A 23,737-nucleotide genomic window follows, 5' to 3' on the forward strand; every position below is an offset into this window, starting at 1 on the left:
GGCTGAAATCCGGTGTTTGGCCCCCTGGCTGATTCTCCGTCCAAACTATACGCAGTCCAGTGGGGCAAGAGCTCCCTGGGTGGCAGCCTGCCCTGCCCCCCACCCCCTGCCCCAACATGGTTCCTGACCCCTCCTGGCTGAGCATGGGGAGTGTGGGGGGAGGGAGGGGCATAGGGGGTGGGGGGTACCTCCATCCAGGTTCTCCACCACTGCCCATGTAACGATTCCCATCCATCTGTCCATCTGTCTGTCTGTCCCCTGGGTTGGAGGCTTGGGAGAGCTGCGCCCAGCCTGAGGGTATGGGCCCTGCCGATGTTGGCCACAAGTGTGACCCCCAAGAGCCTGCCCTTAGCACCCACAGTGTAGCTGGGACCTCTCCCGGGTGGGCCGGGCTGGGGGTGGCTCTGCCTGCACCCCCGGGCTCCTCCGCCTGGTTCCCAGGCCCAGGCTGGCACCTTGGCTGGCAGCCTTCCAGATTCTCGCCCAGACACGGGTGTGCCTGGCCTTGCACAACCAGGGAGCACCACATAAGCATGGCCGGGCCCGAGGAGCCTTTGCCCCACACCCTGATGAAGGCCCCATGAGTGGGGGGATGGGGGAGGAAGGGGGCTCCGGGCTTGGCGGTCAGAGGGGTGGCTGCCGGTGGGGGGGGGGGCAGGACGGTTGGATGGGAGCCTCGTGGAGTAGAGGAGGGAGGAGGCCGCCACTCAGCTCCCGAAGTGGTAAAGCAGCCCTGCCCCACTCCCCCGCCATGTCTTCTCTGTCCCCAAACCCCTACAGCTCCCTGGAAGCACCCAGCCCTTGGGCTCTACTTGCCAGGGGTTGGGGCAGAGCCTGCTGCTCACGGCCACTCAGGACTCAGCGCTTCTCTCAGACCCCGAAGAGCACCACATCGTGAAAGCTGTGGGGGCTCACGTCAGTCCACAAGGCAGCACCCTCCCAGAGCAAGTGTCAGGTGTAGACAGTCCCACGGGTCCCCAGGACGAGGACCCTGCTGGGGTAAATGGTCCCATGGCACCCCGGGATGAGGACCCCGCCGGGTAGAAGGTCCAGCTGGGTCCTGGGTGTCCCATGGAGAGCACACGTTCATCTCACTTTCCCCAAGTGGGTGACGGACGGTGGGTGGGAAGCTTCCACGGCCAGGCAGGTTGGGGGAGCGCCCCGCCAGATTTTGCAGTGGGGGGAGGTCCCCATTCTTGGGCCCCTGCACACTCTTGTGGGACACAGAGCCCGACAAGGGGCAGTTTCTGGACGGGATGTGTCTCTTGGAAAGCTGTGCAAAGTCACAGGTGCACGTCTGGAAACTTGCGCAGAGCTGTTCTGTACCTTGGCAAGAGGCCAGTCTGCGTCTGTACGTCAGCTCCTCTGAGAAGCACGGAGTGGCAACAAGGCAGTAAATGGCCGGTCCCCTTGGTCCCCAAGCACAACACATGAGGAGAAACAGCCACACGGGTCAATGGTAGAGGCTCGCCTTTTGCCACGCACTGGCTCTTCACGGCCCCGCTACACTCCCGAGGGCTCACTGGTTCATCTTCCTTCTCATTCCACAGCTGAAAAAGCTAAGGGCCAGTCCTGTGCTCAGGGTTGCATGTTGGTACATGGGCCTGGCCCTGGGGCAGCCCCCCCCACCTCTGGAAAGTGCCCCCGGGGGACACGGCATGGGGCCGGTGTGCAAGGCTAGGCGGGGCACGGGCTGGGTGGACGTGGGAGGCACTGTGAGCCCGTGGGGTCTCGGAGGACCCCGACTCCTTGGGGAGCCGCTCTGCTCACACCTCACCCCCCGGGGGAGGCCTGGCTCCCAGTGGCCCCTCAGATCACCGGGATCCCAGGCTTATCTCTGGGAAATATTTCTCTCTGTCTCTCCCTTAGGCCACTGTCTGTGTTTACCCAGTATCTTCCATCATAAAGTCAGACTTCTCAGTCGGGCCCCCAGGTCACCCCGCTCCCAGCGGCAGCTTGCCTGACTTCACGGCAGGACATTCCCTGGCTGGGCACACCTCAAGTGGGAGCCACAGCTTCAAGGACTTGTCACCCTTCCCTCCCCAGCCCCCTCGGATGCGGGACACCGTGACCCAGCTTTGCTGGACGAGGAGGGGGCATGGGGGGGCGGAGTATGTAGGGAGGGGGCTGCCCCCGACGGACAGGGAGCTGGGGACAGGACAGGTGGGCTCCTCCCACCCCCGTGGTGATGGTGATGGGAAGAAATGACAGGGTCCACTCCTGTTCCTCGGTCACAGGCCTCTGTGTCCTCCATGCCATCCCCCAGCACAGACGCCCAGGCCCTCGGAGTCAGCAGGGGTGTGCGGCGGGAGAGCTTTCGGACTCTGACAAGTGGTGGCCCCTCTGTGAGCCGGTGTCTCCCACGGCAAAATGCAAAGAATAAAACTTCTGCCACTCACGTGGCAGGGTTGTGACAGGCGAACCACACAGTGTGTGGAAATGCCTTATGTCTGTCATAACTTGGTGGCTGTGTCCTAGCTGGGGTCAGTGGGGGTGGGGGCCCCCGGGTTATGCAGACACTGGTCTTGGGGGCTGGGTGTGCGTGTGTGTGTGTCCCGCGCGTGACCATCCTGAACCTAGCTGAGTGAGTCTGACCTGCCACACCAGGGGCTCAGAGTGAGGGCTGGGGACTTAAGCAACACCTCTCTCCAAACTTTCTTTCCTAAAGCTGAAGCCCCCATTAGCCCCCATCTGCCCGCAGCGGGCAGCTCCCTGGAAGATCTCCCGGAGGCCGCAGCTGGCGGGCCCCCAGCATCTCCAGGTGACTAAGTGGGCAGGCCAGAGCGCATGGGGCTGGGTGACTCACGCTGGGGGCGCGGGGGCATGGCGAGGGCTGGTGGCCTGTGTGGGGGATGGGAGCAGCATGGGGCTCCCAGAGTGGGCCCTGGTGGTGGGGGGCGTGAGGGTTCCGGGCCCCCCTCCTCACCCTCTGAGAAGAGCCGGGTCTGAGAACCAGGAACCGGCTGGACGCGTTCCTTCCCTGCCTCCGGCCTCCGTCTAGTTTCACTTTCTCTTTGTTCCCCCTCCCACGAAGCTCCCTTTGAAGTGAGCGGGGCCTCGAGGGGCGGGTCCGGCCCGCGTCCTCCCCCTCCCCACCCGGGGGCGTGCACGCGGCTCGGGCTCCTGCCGGCTCTGGGCCGCCCGCACCTGTCCGGGCCACCGGGCGGACCAGCTCGGCCGGTGTCATCCCCCCTCGCCCCCCGCGGTGAGTCTGGGCGCCCGGGTCCCAGGCCCGACGGAGCGGGCGTGGTCGCGGGGCCCGGAGCGCGGAGCCCAGGTGCGCCCCGGCCGGGCGCTGGAGGCGGGGACGCCGGGCGGGGCCGGGCGGCCGGTGAGTCAGGGCCACCCCCGCGCGGGCGCGCCGAGCAGGTACCCGGGCCGCGGACGACCCGCCGCGCGACCCGCCGGCCCGGGAGCCGCCTGGCCCGGAAAAACCGGTCGGGCCAGCGCGGCGCGGTCGCATTCCGGCGGCGGGGGAGGGCGGCCGCATGGCTTAAAAGGCGCCGCGGCCGCACGGACGCAGCCGCTGGGCCACGCGTGGCGCGGGCCGAGGGGACGCGCAGCCGGGGCTCCGGGGCTCGCGGGACTCGGGGCGGAGCTGGGGCGGCGGGGCGCGGCAGGGCGGCCGGGCTTTCTCTCGGCAGCGCGGCGCACCGCGGACTTTCCCGGCGCGCTGGGTGCAGTGGTTCTTAACAGTTCAACAGTTCTGTAGCGCAATTGTGAAATGTTTAGGACCACTAGACCCGGCGGGCCCGGCGGCGACAGCGACAGCGACCGGAACGACCCAGGCGCGGCCCGGGGACTGGGGCAGGGGCACGCCGGCTGGGAGGAGCCCAGCGCCCCGCTGCGTGCGCCCCGGGCCGGACTGAGCCCCGCTGGTCCCAGCGCCCGCACGCCGGGGGCCGGGGGCCGGGGGCCGGGGCGGGGGCCGGGGCGGGGCGGCGCCGGGCGCTGGGAACCGCGGGGTGTGGACGCGCCGGCCGGCCCACGCTCCTGGCACGGGGCCGGCCCCGGGAACCCGCGCCGCGCTCCTGCGCCCGTGGGCCTCACCCTTCTCGAAAGTTCGTCGAATTCCCACGGGGACCCGAGGGCAGGCTGAAGGAGCGCGCCTGGCCCGGGGCTTCCCCGGAACCGGGTTAGGGTGAGCCTGGCGGGCTCCCTGGGAGCTGGGGGGCCTGCGCCACGTAGTAGACGGAGCGCAGAGGCGCCGAGGGTTGTGTGGTCCGAGGAAGGATTTGCCGGACAGAAACTCGGTGGGGAGGGAGTGGAGAGGCCACGCGCCAGGCAGGGGAGACACCGCAGAGCCGGGGGGGGGGGGGGGGGGGGGGGGTGGGGGCCGGGGGTGCCAGGGCCGGGGGGGGGGGGGGGTCTGGGAGAGTCGGTGGCAGGTCCTGGCGGCAGAGCCCTGGGAGCCGGCACTGGGAAGGGCTGACCCCTTTATTCCCACCTCCCGCGGGGACGAGGCTGACTGGCCGGTCTGGCCGCACCTTCTGGGGAGAAGAGGGCAGCGTCCCGGGGTCCCTCCTTTCTTCCCCCAGCGCTGAGGGGAGCTGCAGGGCAGGTGCGACGGTCTGGGTTTGAGGTCCACAAGGCAATGCCCGGCTTGGTGGCCTTAAGCCAGTTGCCTGCTCTGGCGGATTCCCACCTGCGTCTGGGTGTGGGGGGTTGATGTGAGGACAGGAGCAGTAAGTGGGGGGCTCTTGGCTGCAGGAGGCTGTGGGAGCCCTGGCTGCCTGGTCCAAGGAGGAGGCTGTGTTCCTGGGAGGAGGTCCACCCTCCAGCCAGCACCTTCGGCTTTTGCCCCACAAACTGTTCTGGGGCCACCAAGCTCCGAGGAACCCAGAGGCTCTCAGCAGCTGTGCTGCCCCCTGACTGCCACAGTCAGTTGGGGACCCTTAATTCTACAGTGTTCTCCCTGGGCCGTCTGCTATGAGACGGGCTCCCCTGCTGAGGCTGGGGGTGGGGGCTGGGAGGCGGTGCTCTCCGTTCTGTGGCCCAAAATCATTTTGTACAGTGTGGGCGTTGACATTACAGAGTGATGAAAATAAATGTGTGTTCAAAGCTTCACCGTGTCCAGGGCTGGCTGTCCTTTCTTCCCCAGACCTCACTGGGGCCCGTCTCTCTGCCTTCCGATCCCAGAGGAATGGAAGCCAGGATGGTTGTGGGTGGGGCCTGGGCCTCACGTTCAGCCTCCGCCCTGCCCCTGGCACTGTGGTCCCCCAGCAAGCCCCACTGCCGGCACCAACCCTCTCTTAGCAGGGAGGGACCTCTCTGGGACCCCGCAAACCCTCTCCCACCTCCCTGAGCTGGGCCCTGGGCCATACACCCGCCCTTGGGCTGAGAGCTGCTGCATCCCAGAGCTGGGGCCGAGGAGAGCTGAGGAGAGGGGGCTGCGCTCAGCCCTACCCTATGTGGGTCCCCCGGCAGGCGGCCACCCGTGTCTGGCAGGGGGTTCTGGCCATGGACAGGGCCAAAGTTGGAGTGACGGAGGAACCTCTTCTGCTCCCCGATCCTGACTCAGACTGAGTCCCTGGGTCTGCAGCTTCAGATCCCAGCTCTGTGGCCCACCAGCAAGTGACCTTGGCCAGGCGCCCTGCCTCTCAGTGTTATCTCTTCCTCCTGCACAGAGGCGGGGGTGGTACCCAGCTCGCAGGACTTGCGGGAAAGCCCACGGGGCGGTGCAGCCAGACTCCCGGGGCGCTGATGTGGAACTGAGCGAGTGCTTACCCCGGGACTGGCATTCCCTCGTGATGGGCGGGTTTGGAAGGGGGGTGTCACAGGTGGCAACGAGCTGGGGTCTCACAGTTGGCCCCCTCGGTCCCTGAGGCCTCCAAGAACACAGGCAGCTCCTACTTTGAGTCCCTGTAGTCGTTCTCTTTAATAACGGAAGCCCAACATGTTAGCTGCACACACGGCCCCCGGGGCGGTTTAGCGGGCAGCTCTGCCCAGGGCGAGGTGACAGATGAGGCAGCTGCCATTTCAGACTGGACCCTCTGCCCCCGCATCCTCTTTCTCTTTTCCTGGCAGAACCCAGCCTCGGGTCCCGAGCCTGCTCTGGCTACACAGAGGATGGCCATGGGGACAGCAGAGCCTCCCTGGACAATGCCCACAGAACCATCCCAGTTTGTCTGGGACTTTCTGGGAGTCTCTTGGTCTCAGGGAGACCCCCTGCCCCTGATAGCTGAGCAAGCTGTCACACAGGTGGTTGCTCTACCTGGGACCAGCTCGGGAGACACACCACCCTGCTCCTTGCACGGCTGACCAGCCTCTTTTCTGCAGAGAAATAAAGCCCTGTCTTGTTCAAGCCTTGGTTATTCTGGTGTCTGTCAAAGTAGCTAAACCAGTATTCTGAGTCAGTTGTGTTCAGGCTTCTCCGTGTGGCTAAATCGCCGGGAGGGCTAGGATGCGCCAAGGAGTCGGCATCCCTGCTGAGGTCAGAGGCCTGAGGCTGAGAACAGCCATCATAAGTAGGAGACCTCCTCAGGAGAAATGGGGTGGAAAAAGAGGAGACAGACCCTGAACTTGTAGCTTTTGGAGCTATCCTGGGCCACAACAGCCCTGGGGAGTGGGAGCCCCCAAGCAGAGCCTGCCTGTGAGTCCCAGCTCCTACCCCACAGGCCACCCGCTGGGGCTTAGACCAGGCCCCCAAAATGTGTGTCTAGCTAGCTGTGCAGCTCCTGAGGGCAGAGAAGGGGGAGGACAGATGGTGGCTTCTTACTTTCTCCACACTCTCCGCGACTTGGTGAGGCCCACCGGAAACAGACCAGTCCCTGCGGCCATGGGCCTGGGTCTGGCTGCTGCAGGCTCACTGAGCACCCAGTGTGGGGTTGAGGGGCACACAGCCAACCCTCCTGTCTTGGCGGGCCATCTTTCTCTTCATTTCTCCCCCTTTATAGGGATACAATTGATGTACGCCTTCAAAGTGTTCAGTCTGACGACTTGGGACATGTGGGTATACCCACGAAGCCCTCCCCAGAGTCAAGGCAGTGGCACATCTGCCACTGATCAGGATTCGTTCAGTCCCTTGTCATTCCCTCCCCCCTTCTCCACTTCCCTGTCCCCAGAGCTTGCTTTGTTGGGAGATACTTAATGCAAATTCAGTATCTCTAGTAGAAATTAGACTCTTCCAGTTACCTGTTTCTGCCATCTGTGTCTTCCCTGGAATCTATTTACTTAAGTTGTCAGTTTATGAACTTTTGCATGATACCCCATTATCATCCTTTTAATATCTGTAGGGTCTGTGGCACTGCCTCCTCTCCCATTCCTAATATTGGTGCCTTGTGTTTTCTCTCTCTGTTCTGTCGCCTTGGTTAGAGGTTTGTTTGTTCATTCATCCATGCATTCCTTCCTTCACTGATCTTCTGAAAGAACCAGATTTAGGCTTGTTTGATTTCCTCTGTTATCTTTTGTATTCTATTTGATTTCCACTCTGATCTTGGTTTTTTCCCTTCTCCTCATCTTGGGTTTCTTTGCTCATCTTTTCTACTTTCTTAAGGTGGTGTGCATCAGGCCACTTGAACTTTGTTCATTGTTTATAGTATTTTGTTTTCTGTTTCATTTTGGATAATTTCTGTTTCTACCTAGACTCTGGCTTCTTCTTCTTCTTCTTTTAAAGATTTTATTTATTTATTTGATAAAGATCACAAGTAGGCAGAGAGGTAGGCAGAGAGAGAGGGGGAAGCAGGCTCCCTGCTGAGTAGAGAGCCCGACGCGGGGCTCGATCCCAGGACCCTGAGATCATGACCTGAGCCGAAGGCAGTGGCTTAACCCACTGAGCCACCCAGTCAGCCTAGACTCTGGCTTCTTCTGCAGCGGCCAGTTTGCAATGAATTCCGTGAGTGTAATCTCCATCCTGGACATTATATTTTCCATCTAGGGAAGTTAGATTGGGTTCATTGTATAGTTTCATGGCTCTACTTAATATATCTGAGCATTCTGGGATCTTCCTGAACATATTGGAATATAAATACAAAAATAGTTTTAATGTTCTTGTCTGTTAGTGTCAGCATCTGTGTCATTTCGGGATCTGCTTCTATAGATTGGTTTTTCTCTCTGTTGTGTGACTTTCTGCTTCTTTGTATGCCTTGTAATTTTTGATTGGTTGACACATTGTGAACTTTATATTGTTGCATGCTGCACAATTCTGTATCCTGTAAGTGTGTGTAAACTTTGTTCTGGGACAAGGTGAAGCGGATTGTGTCTGATCCTGTTGACGACCCCTTTATTAGGATCTATTAGGATCAGTTTCACCTTTATTCTAGGGTAAAGTTTTCCCCAGCAAGGAGTATGTACCCCCTGTCTTGTGAAGGCTGATTCCTTCTGATGGATGGGAGCACACACTGTTCCCAGCATGTATTTTTAAGATAAACGGGGAAAATATATGTAATGTAAAATTTACCATTTTAACCATTTTAAACGCTACTGTTCAGTAGCGTTAAGTACATTCACAGTGTTGTGCCACCAGCATCGATCTCAACGTTTCATCTTCCCAAACTAAAACTCTGCCCCATTAAACACTAACTCCCCTCTCACCATGCCCCGTTTCTACTTAGTGACTTTATAGATGTGACGTGTTGCTTCTAAGTACCTCATACAAAGGGAACCATACACTATTTGTCCTTTTGTGACTGGCTTATTTCATTTAGTATAGTGTCCTTAAGGTTCAAGCATGTTGCAACAGGTCTCAGAATTTCCTGCCCCCCCCCCCTTTAGAGCTGGGCAATGTTCCATTGTATGGGTGGACCACAGTTTGCTTATCCCTTCACCCAATGATGGAAATTGGGGCTGCTTCCACCTTTTGGCTACTGTGAGCGATGCTGCTAAGGGCATAGGTGTGCCTGTGCCTGTTTTAGCTCCTAGCATGGTTTGAAGCACCCACAGGCTTTCCCTCATCTCCTTCCAGGTGGTCCCTTCTCCGGATTTAGGTGGGAGCAGGGTTTGCTCTCCTCCGAGCATCGGTCCACACTCGGCTGAGGACTCACGGGGACGCCCTGGCAGATCCCAGAGCCACATTCTCTTCTCTGTGACACGCAGACCCGAGCGAGCTTGGCTTCTCCATACTGAAGACTGCGAACCTGTCTCTGTCCAGCCACCCCCGTGACCTCCTCCCGGGCGCGCCCTCCTGTGTCACACCATGGGCTCCCTCTCTCCAGGCCGCTGCAGCGACGGCGGGGCTCCCCTCCTTTGTCGCCCTGCTCATGCGACCACTTTCACCCCCCGCCTGGCGTCCAGCGTCTGCGCACTGCTCTTTTGTATATTGGGCTCGTTTTAAAGTTGTTTCTGGTGGGAGTATGACTCTGATCCCTGTCACTCTGTCTTGCCCCAGGTGAAAGTTCCCCTTCTCCTTGTGGCCCCAAGGACAGCAGTAGCTCAAGCCTCCACTTGTGGACTGCTGGTATGCTCCCAGCGCATTCCTTTCTGGAGGACAGTTCTGGCTGTCCCCAAGGTGTGCCACAGTCGTTACGGACATACTTCAGCCCCTCATTTGCCACTAGGCCACCTCCTGACATCGGTCCTGGCTACCCCCAGCGGCTCAGCCATACCACATGCTCAGGGTGGCACCTGTGGTCTTCCGTCACCTCTGTCCAGGGGCAGCACCTCACACAGACACATGATCTCCCTGACGGCCTAGGGGCAGCAGAAGGGCCGCCCAAAGTGTCTGCCTTTGGGAGGGGCCCCCTGGTGGCCTCTCGACAGAGCCATCTCCGTCCCCTCCTAAGGAACACTCTGGGTAACTTCTCTCCTGCCCTGAGACTCACCCACCAGCCTTCCCTGCGCTGCCGACGGAGTCTTACTGGAAGCCGCCCCAGGCGGGAACGGGGTCTTGGGAATGACGCCCCGTGGCCAAGGCACCACTTGCTCATGCATCTTGCTAAGTCGGGCTTATTTCGTCTCTCTCCTTGTTTTACACTAGCGTATGAGCGGGTTCAATCTTCCCTTGGAGCCACTTTGGCTCGGACCGACAGCATGGCGATGGGGCCAGGTCGGTCGCTCTCCTTGTAATGCCCGCTGGGATTTTCTCTGCCATTATTCGGAAGTATATTTTTCCTTTTATCTACCTTTCTGAATTAAACGAATCATTTTTAGAAAACTGAAATGTAAACACATATATAATTGAAGACGTCAAACAGTAATTACGAGGCTTGTGCAGAAACACAGGAGCCTCCTGCGTTGCGCTCGCCCGCCCCGGGCTGGCGATGCTGTGTTCACCGCGATTGTACTCTGATGTGCTCTGCTTCCGCTTCTGGATTTTTTGAAAAAATAATTACCTCGTTTAAAAAATTTGCATAGTTTTCTATGTAATTGTGAGTAACTCCATGCTCTTTGATGTTTAAACCTTTGAAGTTTAAATGTTTCCTAATGTGTTCAAATACAGTAAATGATTTATTTTCTTCTTCCTCCCCCCCCCCTGCTCATTCCCCGAGGGTCTCCCCTTAATGTGTTCTGAGCCCCGGCTCCCCTCTGCACCCCACAGGACCTGCTGACGCCCTTAAGCTCCTGTCACCACTGCTCCGAGATGTCCTTTGTCCCCTTCGGGGTTGGGGCCACTTCCTTCCTCTCACAGCCTCTCCTTCCTTGGTTCAGGTCCTTGTCTGGGGGGTTCTGTCTGCGGGAAACTTTGAGAAAGGAAAAAAAAGTCAAAGGTCAAGTTGTGTGTCTTTATGGTACTTTCCTGCTGGGTGATGGTGACGGGCCGGGCCAGGCCAGGTGCCGCGTTCCCGGTAAAGAGGCATTTCCCTCCGAGGGCCGCAGACTCCCAGCTTCCCGGGGCGGCCTGCTGGGACGGCCTCCGATGCCGACGTGCTTCTGGCTGGACGCGTGACTCCTGCCCCTGCCCGCCTTGACTGTGCCAGGCATGGGAGATCCCTAGTCCTCAGTTCTAGCATTGTTGTCTGTTTGTTTGTTTTAAATTATTATTTCCTCACTCCGACTTCGTCTGTTCTCTCGTCCTATTATTTGGACTTCGCACTCGTGGCTTGAATCCTGTCCTGTCTCCCTCCTCCTCGTCTCTTTCCTCTGCTTTCCGTGAGATCTTCTGGACTTTGGCCTCCAACCCTTCTCTGGAGTTTTATTGCTGTTGCTGTGTTTTTGTTTTCCAAGTGCTTTCTCACCGTTCCCTGGATCGCGTCTGTGCTTAAGTTCTGGGCTCCCGGCCGGATGCCCTCTCCCCTTCCCCTGCCCACCGCCTCCCACCCCTGCAGCCGTGGCAACCAGGGTCAGCGGTGCAGGGGCCCCAGGTCTGGAGGGAGGGAGTGGCTCCCTCAGCGCCCCCCCCAGTCACTCAGTTCACGCTGTTCTTGCCAGTGCTGTGCACTCGTGCTAAAACTGTGACACACGCGCACACAGGCACACCCAGAGAGCTTACATTCACGAGGCCGCCTTTGTGCCCAGCCTGGGTCCCAGGGCTGTGCTGCACCTTGCCCCTCCCCTGGAGAGGTGTTGGCAGTGTTTTGGATGAGCTCCTGGGGGGCAGTGAGGCCCATTCTGCCCTGCATTTTCCAGGACTCCCCCCCGCACGTGGACCTCCGCCCGTCATCGCCTGTGCCTGGAGGGAGAGAGAGCAAGAGCGCCAGGGGCGAAGGGACTCAGCGGTGTGGGACAGGCGGGCTGAAGGTGTGGGGCGCGGTGGCAGGAACCCAGGAGGCCCCGAGAGGAGGCTCGTGAGGCCACAGGACGTCTTAGCGCACTCCTCACCCGCAGGGGTCTAGCGCAAGCCCCGGCCTCTCTCAGGCCTCAGTTTCTCTATCTGCATAAGTATCTTCGTTTGGTTCTTGGTGTTGATTTGAAATTTCAAAACAGGTGATGTCTTACTTTTCCTTCCACCTGAGACCGTGGCCAAGATGCGCCATCTGCTGGCCTCAGGCGGCAGTGCCCGGTCCTAGAGGCGGCGGTGTGGCTCCCCAGGCCTGCCTGTTCTGTGACCCCGGGGAGCCTGGCGTCCGGGGAGGCGGGCGTCTGCTTCTGCTACCTGTCAATGCTTGGCCTGAGCAGAGCTCTGGGTACCCAGACACGAGTCTAATTCCTGCTCTGCAGGGGCACGGGCACACGGCCGGTGCAGCGGGAGTATCAGGGCTTGGAGACGGCAGCTGTCTGGGGCTGGGAGCTTTCCTGCAAGGGAGGGCATCTGATGCGACCTGAAGGCGCAGTTGGCCAGCCCTGCGGGAGAAGTCCAGATGAAAAGGACAGAGCTACAGGGTTTGGCTCCTGGGGGCGTGAGAGTCGGAGGGAGAGGGGCTGAGCCGGGAGAGGAGGAGGTCCAAGCTGGCTGAGGGACAGCCATTTCTGGCTCAGATTTCTACTAGGGCTGGGAGCCCTGGCAGGCTGAGTGGGAGGGCCAGTGCTCTACTGTCACAGTGAGGGCACTGGTTGTGGGCTTTGGGGGCCACTTGGTGCTGCCTTGGGAAGGCCCAGATCAGGATTGCTTCCATCTGGGCCCGAAAGTGTCGTCAGGGTTGTCACCCTGGCTGAGCTGGAGGGGGCTGCTGGGTGGGCCTGGTCGAGTCATCCCAGGGATAGTGGGGTAGGGGAGGAGGAGTCGGTATGAGGCAGCGAGGAGTGGGGCAGAGATCCCAACCGGGGGTCCGGGGGGCTGGGCCAAGGTGAGGGATGGGGAGACAGGAGCCTTTCTGCAATGGGAAATCGCGTGGAAACCGGCCACAAACACTGTAGCCCGGATTCACTCATGCCTTTATTTCTTCAACAGATGTCAAGAGGTATCTACAGTGTGCCAGGGACGTGGGGGACCGTTGATATTCTAATGGGGCTGATGGACAATGAACAAGACAGGGAGGAAACAGTTGTAGTAATTCACCATGGGAGCTAAGGAGAAAAAGGTGAGCACGACCGGGAGGCGTTGGGAGGGGCTGGAGTTGCAGGTGTGGTGGGCAGGGAAGGCTTTGCTGAGGGACCTACCCAAAGACTCCTGAAGCGGGAGAGAGAGAGCCCCGTGGCTGTGTAGGGAGCAGCACCCCTGTAGTCACCCCAGCATCGGTGGGCTCTGAGTTTAGGAGCAGTGAGGAGGCCGGTGAGGGCCTGCGGGACACAAGGGCTCACAGGGAAAGAGGTGGGAAGTTGGGCTTTTGAGCAGCGAGGTGGTGTGGTCTCACCCACCTTCTTAAAGGCTCCCCTGGTGGGGGCTGCTGCAGGATAGGAGGTTGGCAGACACAGGCGGTGGGAAGTGGGGTTTGACTCTGGACATGCTGCCAAAGTAGCGGGGACTGGAGGTCCTGGTGCATAGGACGTGAGGGCGGTGAGGGCAATCAGGAGTCAAGGCCGACTCTAGGTTGATTGCATCGAGTGAATGAGCAGATGAATGATGGAGAACCCCTCCCCCGCAGCGGGTCCCCCTTCCTGGAGCCCACCCCCACCCCCACCGAGCGGGCCCTGGAGCAGCTCCGCCCCTCTGCGGGCGCTGGCCGAGGTGCTGAAGCCGTAGCGCCTGCTGCGGTCTGAGTGCCCTGGGGCTGAGGCCCCTCCTGGCCTCGGGGTGCCAGGCAGGGGCGGGCACACAGCAGGAGGAGCAGTGGGACTGGCACAGTGAGGGTCCCCGTTCTTCTGGGAGTCGGCCGGACTGCCAGTTTCCCTCTCTACCTGACAGACCCTGATCCTGCGGAAGGCTGTGGGGCTGACCGCCTTGGGCTCCTGCATCTGCCCCCGGCTGGGAACTCCCCGGTGAGGGCCCCGTCCATTCGGCGCCTCCACAGCGGCACTCCGGAGGCCACGTAGGCCAGGCCCTGGGGGCGAAGGGGGCAAAGAGGCAGCAGGACAGAAGGGTTCTTGATCATGGAGGCCTGGCCTGGGACAAATTCTGGCCGGTTTCTTTGCCACTCGGTGCCTATTTCCTCGCTTCAAAACAGGGATCCCAAGAAGACGGTCAAGGGGGTCACGCAGAGTGTGGTCCACAGCTGATGCCAGCAGAGCGGACTGCCTTCCCCCCAGCGCACAGCGCCCCGAAGGAGGGCTGGGCCAAGTGGCCTTCTTCTCCCAACCCGAAGGTGCCCTCAGGGCTGAGGGGCTACCCTCGTGGACACGGCTGGGCGGTCATCCCTGGCTGCTCTCCTGGGGCATCCTTCCTCCACTGCAGACGCCAGCCCAGCCTCAGCAGGGGTGCTGAGGGGACCCTGGTGAGCCGACCGGCCCGCGGAAGCGTGGGAGGGTCCCGAGGCCCCCTTGAGACGAGGGGGAAATTTCCTTCTCTCCCCGTCTTGGAGGAGATGAGTGCATCTCTAGGGCGCACCCTCAGATCCTCTGACCTCAGGCCCTCTGACGCTTCCCTGTCTCTTTATTAGATACTCACAGCCGCGGTTACGGTCCCGCAGGAGGTAAAACCACGCGAAGGGACGTGATGGGTAAGTGTAAGCTTCTCCCTGCCTGCACCATCTCCTCTACTCGGAGGCAATGACTCTTCCCCAAAGGGTCCAGGCCTTTAGTGGCAGAAATCTCTAGAAAGATAAACCCGCCCCTACCCTACAGTGTGTCTGGGGCTTCTTTCTAAGAGCTCTGGGTTTTGATCTGCGTGCGCTGTCACGGTGGGTCAAGTGTTAGGCTTTGGGTCCAGTTGTCCTCCACCGCAGAGACTGCTGGTTCTCCCGAGGGCACCGTGGGGCGTGTCAGGGTTCGAGGGGCTGCCCAGCCCTCCCACTGCTGACCGAGAGGACTGGCCCCTTCTTTTCAAGCCTGCTTTTGGTTGAGCTGGAGGTCACCACAGGGCGTTGGGCCCAGGAGGGACTAGTCTGTGAGTAGAGGGGGCAGGAAGGACTCCTACTGTCCCTGCAGTCCTGGGGAGATGCTGGTATGCTGGGCTCAGGGCTCCCCACACCTGATGCCGGAATCTGGCCACGCCAGGCCAGTGTCCTCCTGCCTCCCTGAAATAGATCGGAAGCTGAGTCCAGCAATTAATCCCACGAGAAGTCTGCGTGATTGCAGGGGGTTTTCTGTTTTGCTCCCTTGGCCTAGATTTCCCCGGGGACCGTTCTGACCCATGCCTCGTGCTTGGTAAATTAAACATTAAAAAAAAATCTACACGATGACTTCAATCAATTCGTTGAGATGGCGGGCAGCCTCCTCCCAGAAGAGCTGGGTCCACTGGAGGGACCCCACCCCCAGGCTTGGGGTCTTAGAAGGGGGGGAGGCAGGACAGTTCTCCCCAGTGCCTGCCTCTGAGGGGAGGGGAGAAGGTGGGAGTTCCCCAGGGTGGCCTGTTGGAGCTCAGTGCCCCCTAAATCCAGACTTTAGGAACCCAGAGGAGGGGGCTGGAGATGGGGAGCTGGAGGGGCGGGACTCAGGCCCCTCCTACAGCTTGTCCTGATCTCTATCCCAGGCCCAGGGTGACGATGGGGGTGGAGAGGGGACAGCTCCTCCTGGGGTGTCTCCCCTGACCTGAAGCCTGGGTTGGGGCAGGGTGCTGGCTGTCGCTGGCCTTGTGGCCCGCAGATAAGATGTTGACCATGTGATTGTTGGGTGCAGTCAGGTGGAAACTGTCTCCTTCAGCGGCCATCTATGGGGGTCAGGGGAGTAACCTGGGGAGCACCAGGGTCTCCTGGGCCACAGGGAATTTGGGGGGTGGGTGGGAAGAGTCCATGGTCCTTCCATGGGGCGGAGGGGATGGCCTGGCTGGCCCAGTGATAGCACCCTAGCCAAGCTGTTGGGTCCTTCCATCTGCAGGGCTTCTGGAAGGGCCAGCATGCTGACCCCCAGCCCCGACTGCTCTCCAATCTTTTCCCGGTTCGTGCTTACCTTCCAGGTCCTGTTCAAGGCCCACCCTCCTAGCACCATTCTGGACACCGCCTCCCCTTAGCACTCGAAGACCTTCCCCAGGGACCCAGGTTATGTAGGCAACCTTGTCTGTCTGCCCAATGCCCCCCACCCCCAAGCAGGTGTCCCGCTGACCCCTTCTGTCCGCTTCTCCTGGGCACCGCACACAATAGGAGCCACACATGGCTTGGTGTTGTTATCTGGGCAGATCTACCCCTGATCCATCCCCAGCTCCGACCATAATTTGGCCTGGCCAGGAGACCAGCAAGTGTCTTCCAGCCCATGGGGAGTCACCGGAGCGGCCAGAGGGGTCTGGTAGGGGCAGAGAAGCTGCTCGTGGTGGCGGAATTGGCGTTCTGTCCACAGGCGGAGGCTGGGGCTTGGGATGTGGGCTTCTGTGCAGCCACCCTAGACAGGGGCGTTCCCGGGCATGGCCAGAGTGGGGAGCACAAAGCCGCTGGGCTCCCTACGCGTCTCCAGGGACTGAGACTCCCCGGGACGGACTCGAGAGGGGAAGAGCGGAGACGTGTCCCCTGTCCACAGAGGTCTCCAGAAGTCCTGTTCAGCGCCGCCTCCCTGAGCCCTGAGCTCCCGGGCCAGGCACCTGGCAGGGGCCCACGAGGCAGGGAGTGCGGCCCCAGGCCGGGTCCTGGTCCCCCGCCGTCCCCCGCCGCACAGCAACTGGGCCTACGGTTCTCCGCGCCCCCCCCCCCGCCTCCGGCCCGCACGGCCCGGCGTCTGGCTCGTCTGCCCGGCGGAGGGGGCGCTGTCGGCGCGGGCGGGCGGGGCCGGAGCGCGGGGGCGCGCGGCGCGAGCGCGGGGGCCGCGGGCGCGGACCGCGGACGACTGGGGGCCTGGCGGGCGGCCCTGCGCGGTGCGGGGCGCGGCGGCGGCGGCGGCGGGCGCGCGTCCAGTGAGCGCGCGAGCGGGGAGGCGGTGGCGGTGCTGGCGGTGCTGGCGGTGGCGGCGGCGGCGGCGGGAGGAGCTCCCGGCCGCTCTTCGCGCTCCGCTCCCCGCGCTCCGCTCCTCCATGGCGCTGCCCGGGCCGCCCGAGCCGCCCCGCGGCGCGCCCCGCAAGGCGCCCAGCCTGCTGGAGATGGGGGCGCTCTGTCTGGACTCGGAGATCATCCTGGGCTTCACCAGCCACCTCCTGCGGCGGCGAGCCAAGGTGAGGGCCGAGCGGCGGGACCCGCGGGCGGCAGAGGCGCTGTCCCGCCACTTTGCCGCGGCCGAGGAGGCGGCGCCGGGAAGGAGGCAGCAGGTCCGGCGGCGTCCCGCAGGCCGCGCTAGGCACCCGCGGCCACTCTTTCCCTGTCAGCGCTGCCCACGTCTCCCTCTCCCCCGAGGCTGTGCTGGGGAGCCGAGGCGGTCAGCTGGCGCCGGAGAGCAGCGCGGGGACTCCGGTTCCACTGCGCGCCTTGCCGGGGGCCAGGGGTCTCGCGGCAGACCCGGGGTCCCCGAGGTGACTCCAGGTCCTGCGTGCACCTGCGGGTTCTGCCCGGCTGTGTGCGGGCTCCCGGAGCGCGGGTGTGGGGTGTGCGTACGTGTGCTTCCCCGAGCGCGGCGGCGGTGCCGACCCGCCGAAGTTGCGGGCGAGACCGGCCCCGGGGGGCGTCGGCAACGGGGCGTTTCTGCGGGCGCCTGTGTGGGGTGTGAGCGTGGCTCAGAGCCGCACGCCCCGGGCCCGTGTGTGTGCGCGCGCGTGTGTCCCAGACTAACTGAAGGGCGGGGACCGGTGCTGTCTGAAGGCGATGCGGCGCGGGACGGCCCCGCGGCACCCAGACGCGGACGGGGCTGACGCTCGTTTCCCCCCCACGGCCGAGACGAGATAGGACACGGCCCGAGCTTCCGGGCCCCGGCTGGGGCGGGGGGAAAGGCGCTGGAGGCCGTGGGACTGCGGAGCCAGAGTGGGGAGCCCCTGCCCACTTTATTCCCCGCACCCATCACTGGCGGACCGCAAGTGACTCGGAAAGCAGGGCGGGAAGGTGTTACGAGCCGCTGTTCATTTTGGGGGAGTGCGTGCGTGGACGGGGAGGACATTCCAAGTAAAAGGGTGCGGGGCAAGACGTAATTGGGGGGTGCAGGCCAGTCAAGGCGCAGTCCGAACTGCGTGAGGGTTTGCCTGCGCGGGGAGCCGCGGGCCGGGGTCTCCGACCGGACCACCGCCCGCCCGCGGCCCCTTCTCTGGCTGGGCCCTTCCTGGGCCCCGGACCGTCTTGCCGGGACTCGCGGCGCCGGGTCTCCCCGGAGCCGCGGGACGGAGAGCGCGGCGGGCGGCAGGGGGCGCTCGCGCCACGGGAAGCTCGCGGCCGCGCCCTGCGAGCGGGACCCGGCTGTCGGGCTGACCCGGAGCCTGGACCCGGAGCCTGGACCCGGAGCGGCCTGCGCCTCGGGGAGCGGCGCCTCTTCGGGCCGGGCTGGAGCGGGAGCAACCGGTCGCCGAGAAGGGGGGCGACCTCTCAGCCGGAGACAAACAGGCAATTAATTCCGGAGCTAAGTCCCATCTGCCAGGCCGGCGACAACAGGTCCCCCGCGCATCCCCCGGGCCCGCCGCGCGCCGCCTCCGGCCTCCCGGGCGCGCAGCGCGCACACCCACTTTCCTGCACACGCGAGGCTGCCCCGTACGCGTGCCCCTCGCAGACTCGCGGAGCGGACTCGGACGCAGGCGCTGCACGCTCCGAGGCGCACCCCGCGGCGACGAGCACCTACGTGCGATTGTTAGACCCCAAGGGTGGTCCGCGACCCGCGGAGCGCGCGGGATTTGCGGGGAAAAGCGAGGGGGAGTCGGGGTCGGGGTTCAGCTCCTTCCTCGTCCTCCCTAGCTGTGTGACCTTGGGCCCTTTCTCTCTGCCGCCTCAGTGTCCTCGCGCGTAAAGTGAGGCGCGGGTTGGGGCGTCCCCGGGGACGCGCGGACCCCACTGTCCCGGGAGAGGAGCAGGGAAGCGCATGCGCGCCAGTGCGCCGGCTATCTCCCGGAGGCCCTCCTGCGCCCCTCCCTCCGGCTGGGACTCGCCTAACAGGTTGGGGTCCTGGGAGTGGGAGGGGCCGCGCGTCGAGGAGGGCCCCCTCCCCCACGCGCCGCCGAGCGCCGGGCTTGGGCGGGGCGGGCCGGCCTTCCCGGAGCCCGGCTCCCCCGGCTCCGCCCCCGCCCCCGGAGCCCCGCCCCCACCCTGCCCCGCCCTCGCCTCCCTGGCACTCCCGCCGCCGCGGCCGCCGCGCGCTCTCCCGCACTCGCCGGCGCAGCCAACTTCGGAGCGGCCGGCCGGACCATGGGGGCTCCCCCGGGCCGGATCACGTAGCCGCGGCGACCCCGAGAGCCCGCGCCGCCCGAAGCGCCCGCGCGGCCCTTCCCGCGCGCAGGCCATGGGCGGCCGCGGCTCCCCCCTGTGCGCGGCAGCACCCGCGGTACGCGCGGCCGGGCCACGAGAGGGAGGCGGCGGCGGGCGCCCCGAGCCGGGGTCCGGGACGCCGAGGATGCTAGCTCGCGGGGTGCAATGCGCCCCCTGGGGGCCGCGCCTGGAGCGGAGCGGGGCGGGGGGGGCGCCGGGCCTCCTGCTGGGAGGGACCCCGATCCCGACCTCGCGGCTGCGCGCGGAGGGTGGGCGGCCGGCTGGCGGCCCGCGCTCCGAACTTTGCCGAGTGCCGCACTCTGCGTCCCGGACGCGCTGCGTCCTGCAGTCCGCGGGGCTGGGTCCCGGGGCGGCGCTGCTCGGGGGCCCAGGCTCACGTCCGCTTCTGCCCCCACCCCCGCAGGTGGCCGAGGGCGGCCCGGCCCGCGAGCCGCTGCAGCTGCTGGAGGTGTCCTCCCGCAAGAGGCTGCCCAGCGGGCCCGAGCAGGACCCATGCGGCAGCCGCCCTGCGCCCGAGGGCGCCGGTGCGGGCGCCGAGCAGGGCCACTCGGCGGGCGGAGGTGGCTGGTGCCGCCACTGCCACACGAAGCTCGCCGAGCTCAAGCGACAGGCGTGGAAGCTGGTCAGCGGGCCCGGGACGCCCCTCCGGGTAAGTGGACCTTCCTCGGACCGTCTTCTCCCGGGCTGCCACTTGGGAGACCCAGGGTCCGGGAGGGAGCGACGTTGCACCGAGCGTTTTTCGTCTAGTTCTTCTGCTCCCTGGGCCTCGGTTTCCCCTTCTGTGACGCGCGGTGCGTGAGTTGCAGCAGTTCTAAGAGGCTCCGCGGTGGGATCGGAGGGGGGCTGGGCGGGCGTTTCTCCCCGGAGCCACAGATGTCCCACAGCTGGAATCCCAGTGTGTGTCTGGGAGGGGGAAGGGAGACGGGGATGGCGTGGACTCCACCCTGGGCGGGACGGCTCCTGTCCTGCCAGCAGCAAGAGGTTACTCCGCGCCTTGTTGCCCTTGGGGCTCCTGGGCCCCCAGCCAGGTGTCTGGAAATTGCACACCTGGGGCCAGAGGGCTTGGAGGACCAGAGGGGGGCCTGCCGCTGTGAGGGGGGCCCTGCCTTCCCCCTTTCCCTGGGTCATGAATAAGAATTGTGTGTGGGACACAGCCTGGGGCTTTGCCACCTTAGGTGGTGGCCACCCATTTGGGAACGGAGGGGCTGGGCCCCAACAGCTAGGTGTTTGCCGGTGAAGGGGGCTCTGCCAGATTCTCCAGCCAATGGGTTCGCCCTGGCCTTGGAAGGAGCTGGGACCATTGTTCAAGGAACAATGAGCCCTGGAAGTTTGCAAAGCCTGGGAAGGTGGGGGTCTCCAGAGGAAGCCCTTCCCGCCGGACCTTCAGTCTTTGAAAGCCTTCTTGGGAAGTCTGCATAATCCCCATTGAAGCTAAATATAGTTCTCCCAGCCGCCGCGGGATGGGGCGAGTGGCTGGGTCCCAGGGGGCTGGGTTCCAGGGGGTCCCCCGGTGTTCCTGTCTTGGGCAGGGGCGGGGAAGGGAGGCGAGTCTGTTTTCTATGGCCTGGAGGGGGGGACCTGCGGCCTGCCCCGGGTGGGGGAGGGGGCTGCACCCTCCAGATCTGCTGTTCTGAGTGGGGTGCAGCCTTCCCAAGCTCTGTGCCCCCAGATGGCCTGAATCTGGTTGAGAGGCAGCAGAGGACCCGCAGGCTCCCATGAGAGGGTGTGGGACAGGCTTCCTGGGGGCCTGTCAGAGCTCCCGGGCGGTCTTATTACCCAGTAGGGGAAACAGGCCCAGGAGAGAAGGGGCTTCAGGGACTGAGCTGAGTTTTGCGGGTGGTGTTGGGCGTGAAGCCAGATGGTTGGGGGGGGTGGGGGCCTGGTGGGGAGAGCCCCTCAGGGGGGCGGGGGCGGGGCTCTGTGGTCTCCTCCTGCCCACACTGATCAGGGAAGCCTCTTGACCACCCAGAGTGCTCTCCTGCACCTGCCTGCCCTAGCCTATTCTGAGTTCGGCAGTACCCCTCGGTGCCAGGTGGGGGCTCACCCCATTTCCTGGCTGCCCCGCGTACCCAGCAGCATGCTCACCCAGCAGACGGGGTCCCGTGCTTTGTTCCTGGTCTGCAGCCCCTCCCATGCTGCGTTTCCTCCTTTGTCAGATGGGTGTAGCCTCCTGGGGCCCTTCTGGGAGTGGGATCCAACCTGGAGGGTGCTTTGCCCAAGCATTTTCATTGTTTTCCCTGTGAGGGTCGAAGCAGATCTTGGGGGGCTCAAGGCCCTAGGGCTAAGCCACCCAAGCCAAGGGACATGGGGGTTGGGGCTTGACACCCTGGGACCTTGGTAGGTGTCACTGACCTGGGCAACCCAGGCTTTCCCCGGCGTCCCGGCTGACTCTCAGCTGGGGCCTGGTCCACCTGCCCCAGAACTCCCTTCAGGGAGGGCTGCGAGGTGTGCTCTGGGACATGTGCAGGGACCTGCTTCTGCTTTTGGTTAGGGAGGTAGCTGGGGGGGACCTGTGTGTGACCGGCTTTGGGTGAGCCCGGTGCTCCTTCGAGCCTGGCCCACGTCCAGGAGCCCTAGGCTCTGTTCTGAGGCCAGCACGGCACTGGAGCACGGAGTTGGTGTTCTAGGATTTTCCGCAGGGCCGTTCCTGGTGTTCGTCATGCAGAGATGAATTTCATAAGGACGGCACTTCAGACTCCGTCCGGGTGGGGGGCCTCGCTGGGCTCCCGTGGTGGGGCTGGAGCCAGACCCCACCCTGGCTATTGGAGGCGCTCTCCTTAGGGGTTCCGGCTTGATCTCAGGTGGAGAGGGAGGCTTTCGAGGGTAGAGGGACAGTGGATGTTAGCTAGCCCCAGGTCACCCCATCCTGTGCCCCTGGAGTCCCGGCCAGGGCTCTGCCCAGCTGGCTCCTTGCCCTTCCTCTTTACTGGCAGAAGCTGTCTGCTCTGGGGCCTGGGGCAGGTTTGTGGAGCCCCGGGACTGTTTCGTACCCATTTCGTGGGCAGGTACAGCAGTGCCCGCACACGGCGGCTCGAACAGCCCAGCCCTCACTGCTTTGCTTGGGTGTGGGCTCGAGGGTCATTCTGTGCCTGGGTCTTGGCCTCCCTGGGGTCGAGTGGGGGCAGTTGGAACCCTGCGCAGGCTTTAGGTGGCCTGCCTCTCCCTTGCCTCTGTCCTCTCTTCAATCTGTGCCTGCCTCAGTTTCCCCATGGGGGAAGTGAGAGTGACTGTGGTCCCCAATGAGGGAGGTCTTCTGTGGGGAGTGGATAACACTGTGCCCTGATGCTGCTGGGGGTCACGGGCAGGGAACGTGCTCTGCCTGCCCAAGTGTAGCCTGGGAGGGTGTCCTCCCCATGCCTAGAAGGGCAGTGGGCCTGGGTGTGCAGAGACACCCAGAGGGGGGCCTTCAGGCTGGACAGTCCCCGCTGATCCCCCCCCCCCCCCCCCCGCCGCCCCAGTGCGCCCTCCTCTTCTCTTACCAGGTTCCCCAGGCCTTGTGTTCAGGTGACCCTTCGGGACCCTTCCATGGCCTGGAGCCATGGCTTCTGGACTGTTCCGCAGCCTCCCGGGGCCCTGCCCACTGTGGGTCTTGCTACAGACACCCTTCTCCTCCCCGGAGCCCCAGCGTCCCCAGACCACCCTGCCAGTTCCCTGCTCTGAGCTCCCGGTGCCCCCTCTGCAGGGGGCCCTGCCTCTGAGAAGTTGGCTAGGGGCTTGGGACACCTCCCTCGAAGGGACCAAAGCCGGCCTTCCTCTTCCGCACACCTGAGTGCCCCCCGCCGAGCACTGGCCCCTCTGTCCTTCTCATTCCTCCAGAACCCCAGGCCCTGGCCTTGCCCATTCTGTGTCCTCGCCCATTAAGGTTCCTCCAGGTTCCTGCAGACCCTGTCAGCGCCCCTTCCAGTTCAGTGCCCGATGCCTGCCCCGCCCCAGCTCCCACCCTCAGGGCCCCCAGAGGGGCCTTGCTGAACTGTGGACCCATTAGACGGGGTCTCTGGCCGGTCCCAGTCCTGCTAGCCTGGCCTGGCCTGGCCTGGCCCTGTTAGGCCGAGGCTCCCCGGGAGGCGCACCCTTGCACACGGGGTCACCTCTGCCTGAAAGCCCCATCCTCTCTCTCCCTCCCATGGTGGTCTGTCACAGATGCTGCTTTTGCAGACCCCTGGCCCTCGTCCTGTCCACGCTCTGTCGGCAGACCCCCACCCCAGTCTCCAGCATCCCTGGTACTGGTGCCCACGCGGCTGACCGTGGTGGGACACTCAGACGCGCTGGCCGGCTTCACTCAGTACACAGCTCCCGCTGCTTCTCCGTGGTCATGAGCCCCCGCCTACCCCGTGAGCTTCCCCTTCCCCCATCTCTGGGAGGCCACCACTGCTGCCCCCTGACCTGGTCCTTTCTCAGCCCCTTTACACCCCTTGACCACTGTGTGGCTTCTGTGCCCTCTGTGCTGCCCCGAGGCCGGGAGCTCTGTCAGGGCAGGCATGGGGTCCAGGTAACCCGGAGACGTTTGTTTGAATGACTAAGTGACCAGGCTTTTCCTCCCTCACCCCTGCGGATTTCAGCCCCACCGCTGCCTGGCTGGATTCCTGCCTTCCCCTCCCCCACCCCGGGTGACAGCCTCCGTGGAGGATGGCCAC

At 63.6% G+C, this 23,737-nt stretch overlaps 1 protein-coding gene across 4 annotated transcripts in view; it reads left to right on the forward strand.

Annotated features, from left to right (window-relative positions):
• The first annotated feature begins 16,675 nt into the window (after window positions 1-16,675).
• Window positions 16,676-23,737, forward strand: part of KIF26A (kinesin family member 26A) — a 40,116-nt gene continuing 33,054 nt past the window's right edge. For 2 of the 4 annotated variants that reach the window (XM_059374120.1, XM_059374122.1), the window contains exons 1-2: window positions 16,676-16,921; window positions 19,507-19,752. In XM_059374120.1, the coding sequence (XP_059230103.1) occupies window positions 16,784-16,921; window positions 19,507-19,752 (384 nt within the window). In that variant the 5' untranslated portion in view covers window positions 16,676-16,783. Of the gene's footprint in view, window positions 16,922-19,101; window positions 19,159-19,506; window positions 19,753-23,737 lie in introns of those variants that run through there. The other 2 variants (XM_059374123.1, XM_059374124.1) reach the window with 1 other exon arrangement.

Source organism: Mustela nigripes, chromosome 13 (assembly GCF_022355385.1).
Source record: "Mustela nigripes isolate SB6536 chromosome 13, MUSNIG.SB6536, whole genome shotgun sequence".
NCBI lineage: Eukaryota > Metazoa > Chordata > Mammalia > Carnivora > Mustelidae > Mustela > Mustela nigripes.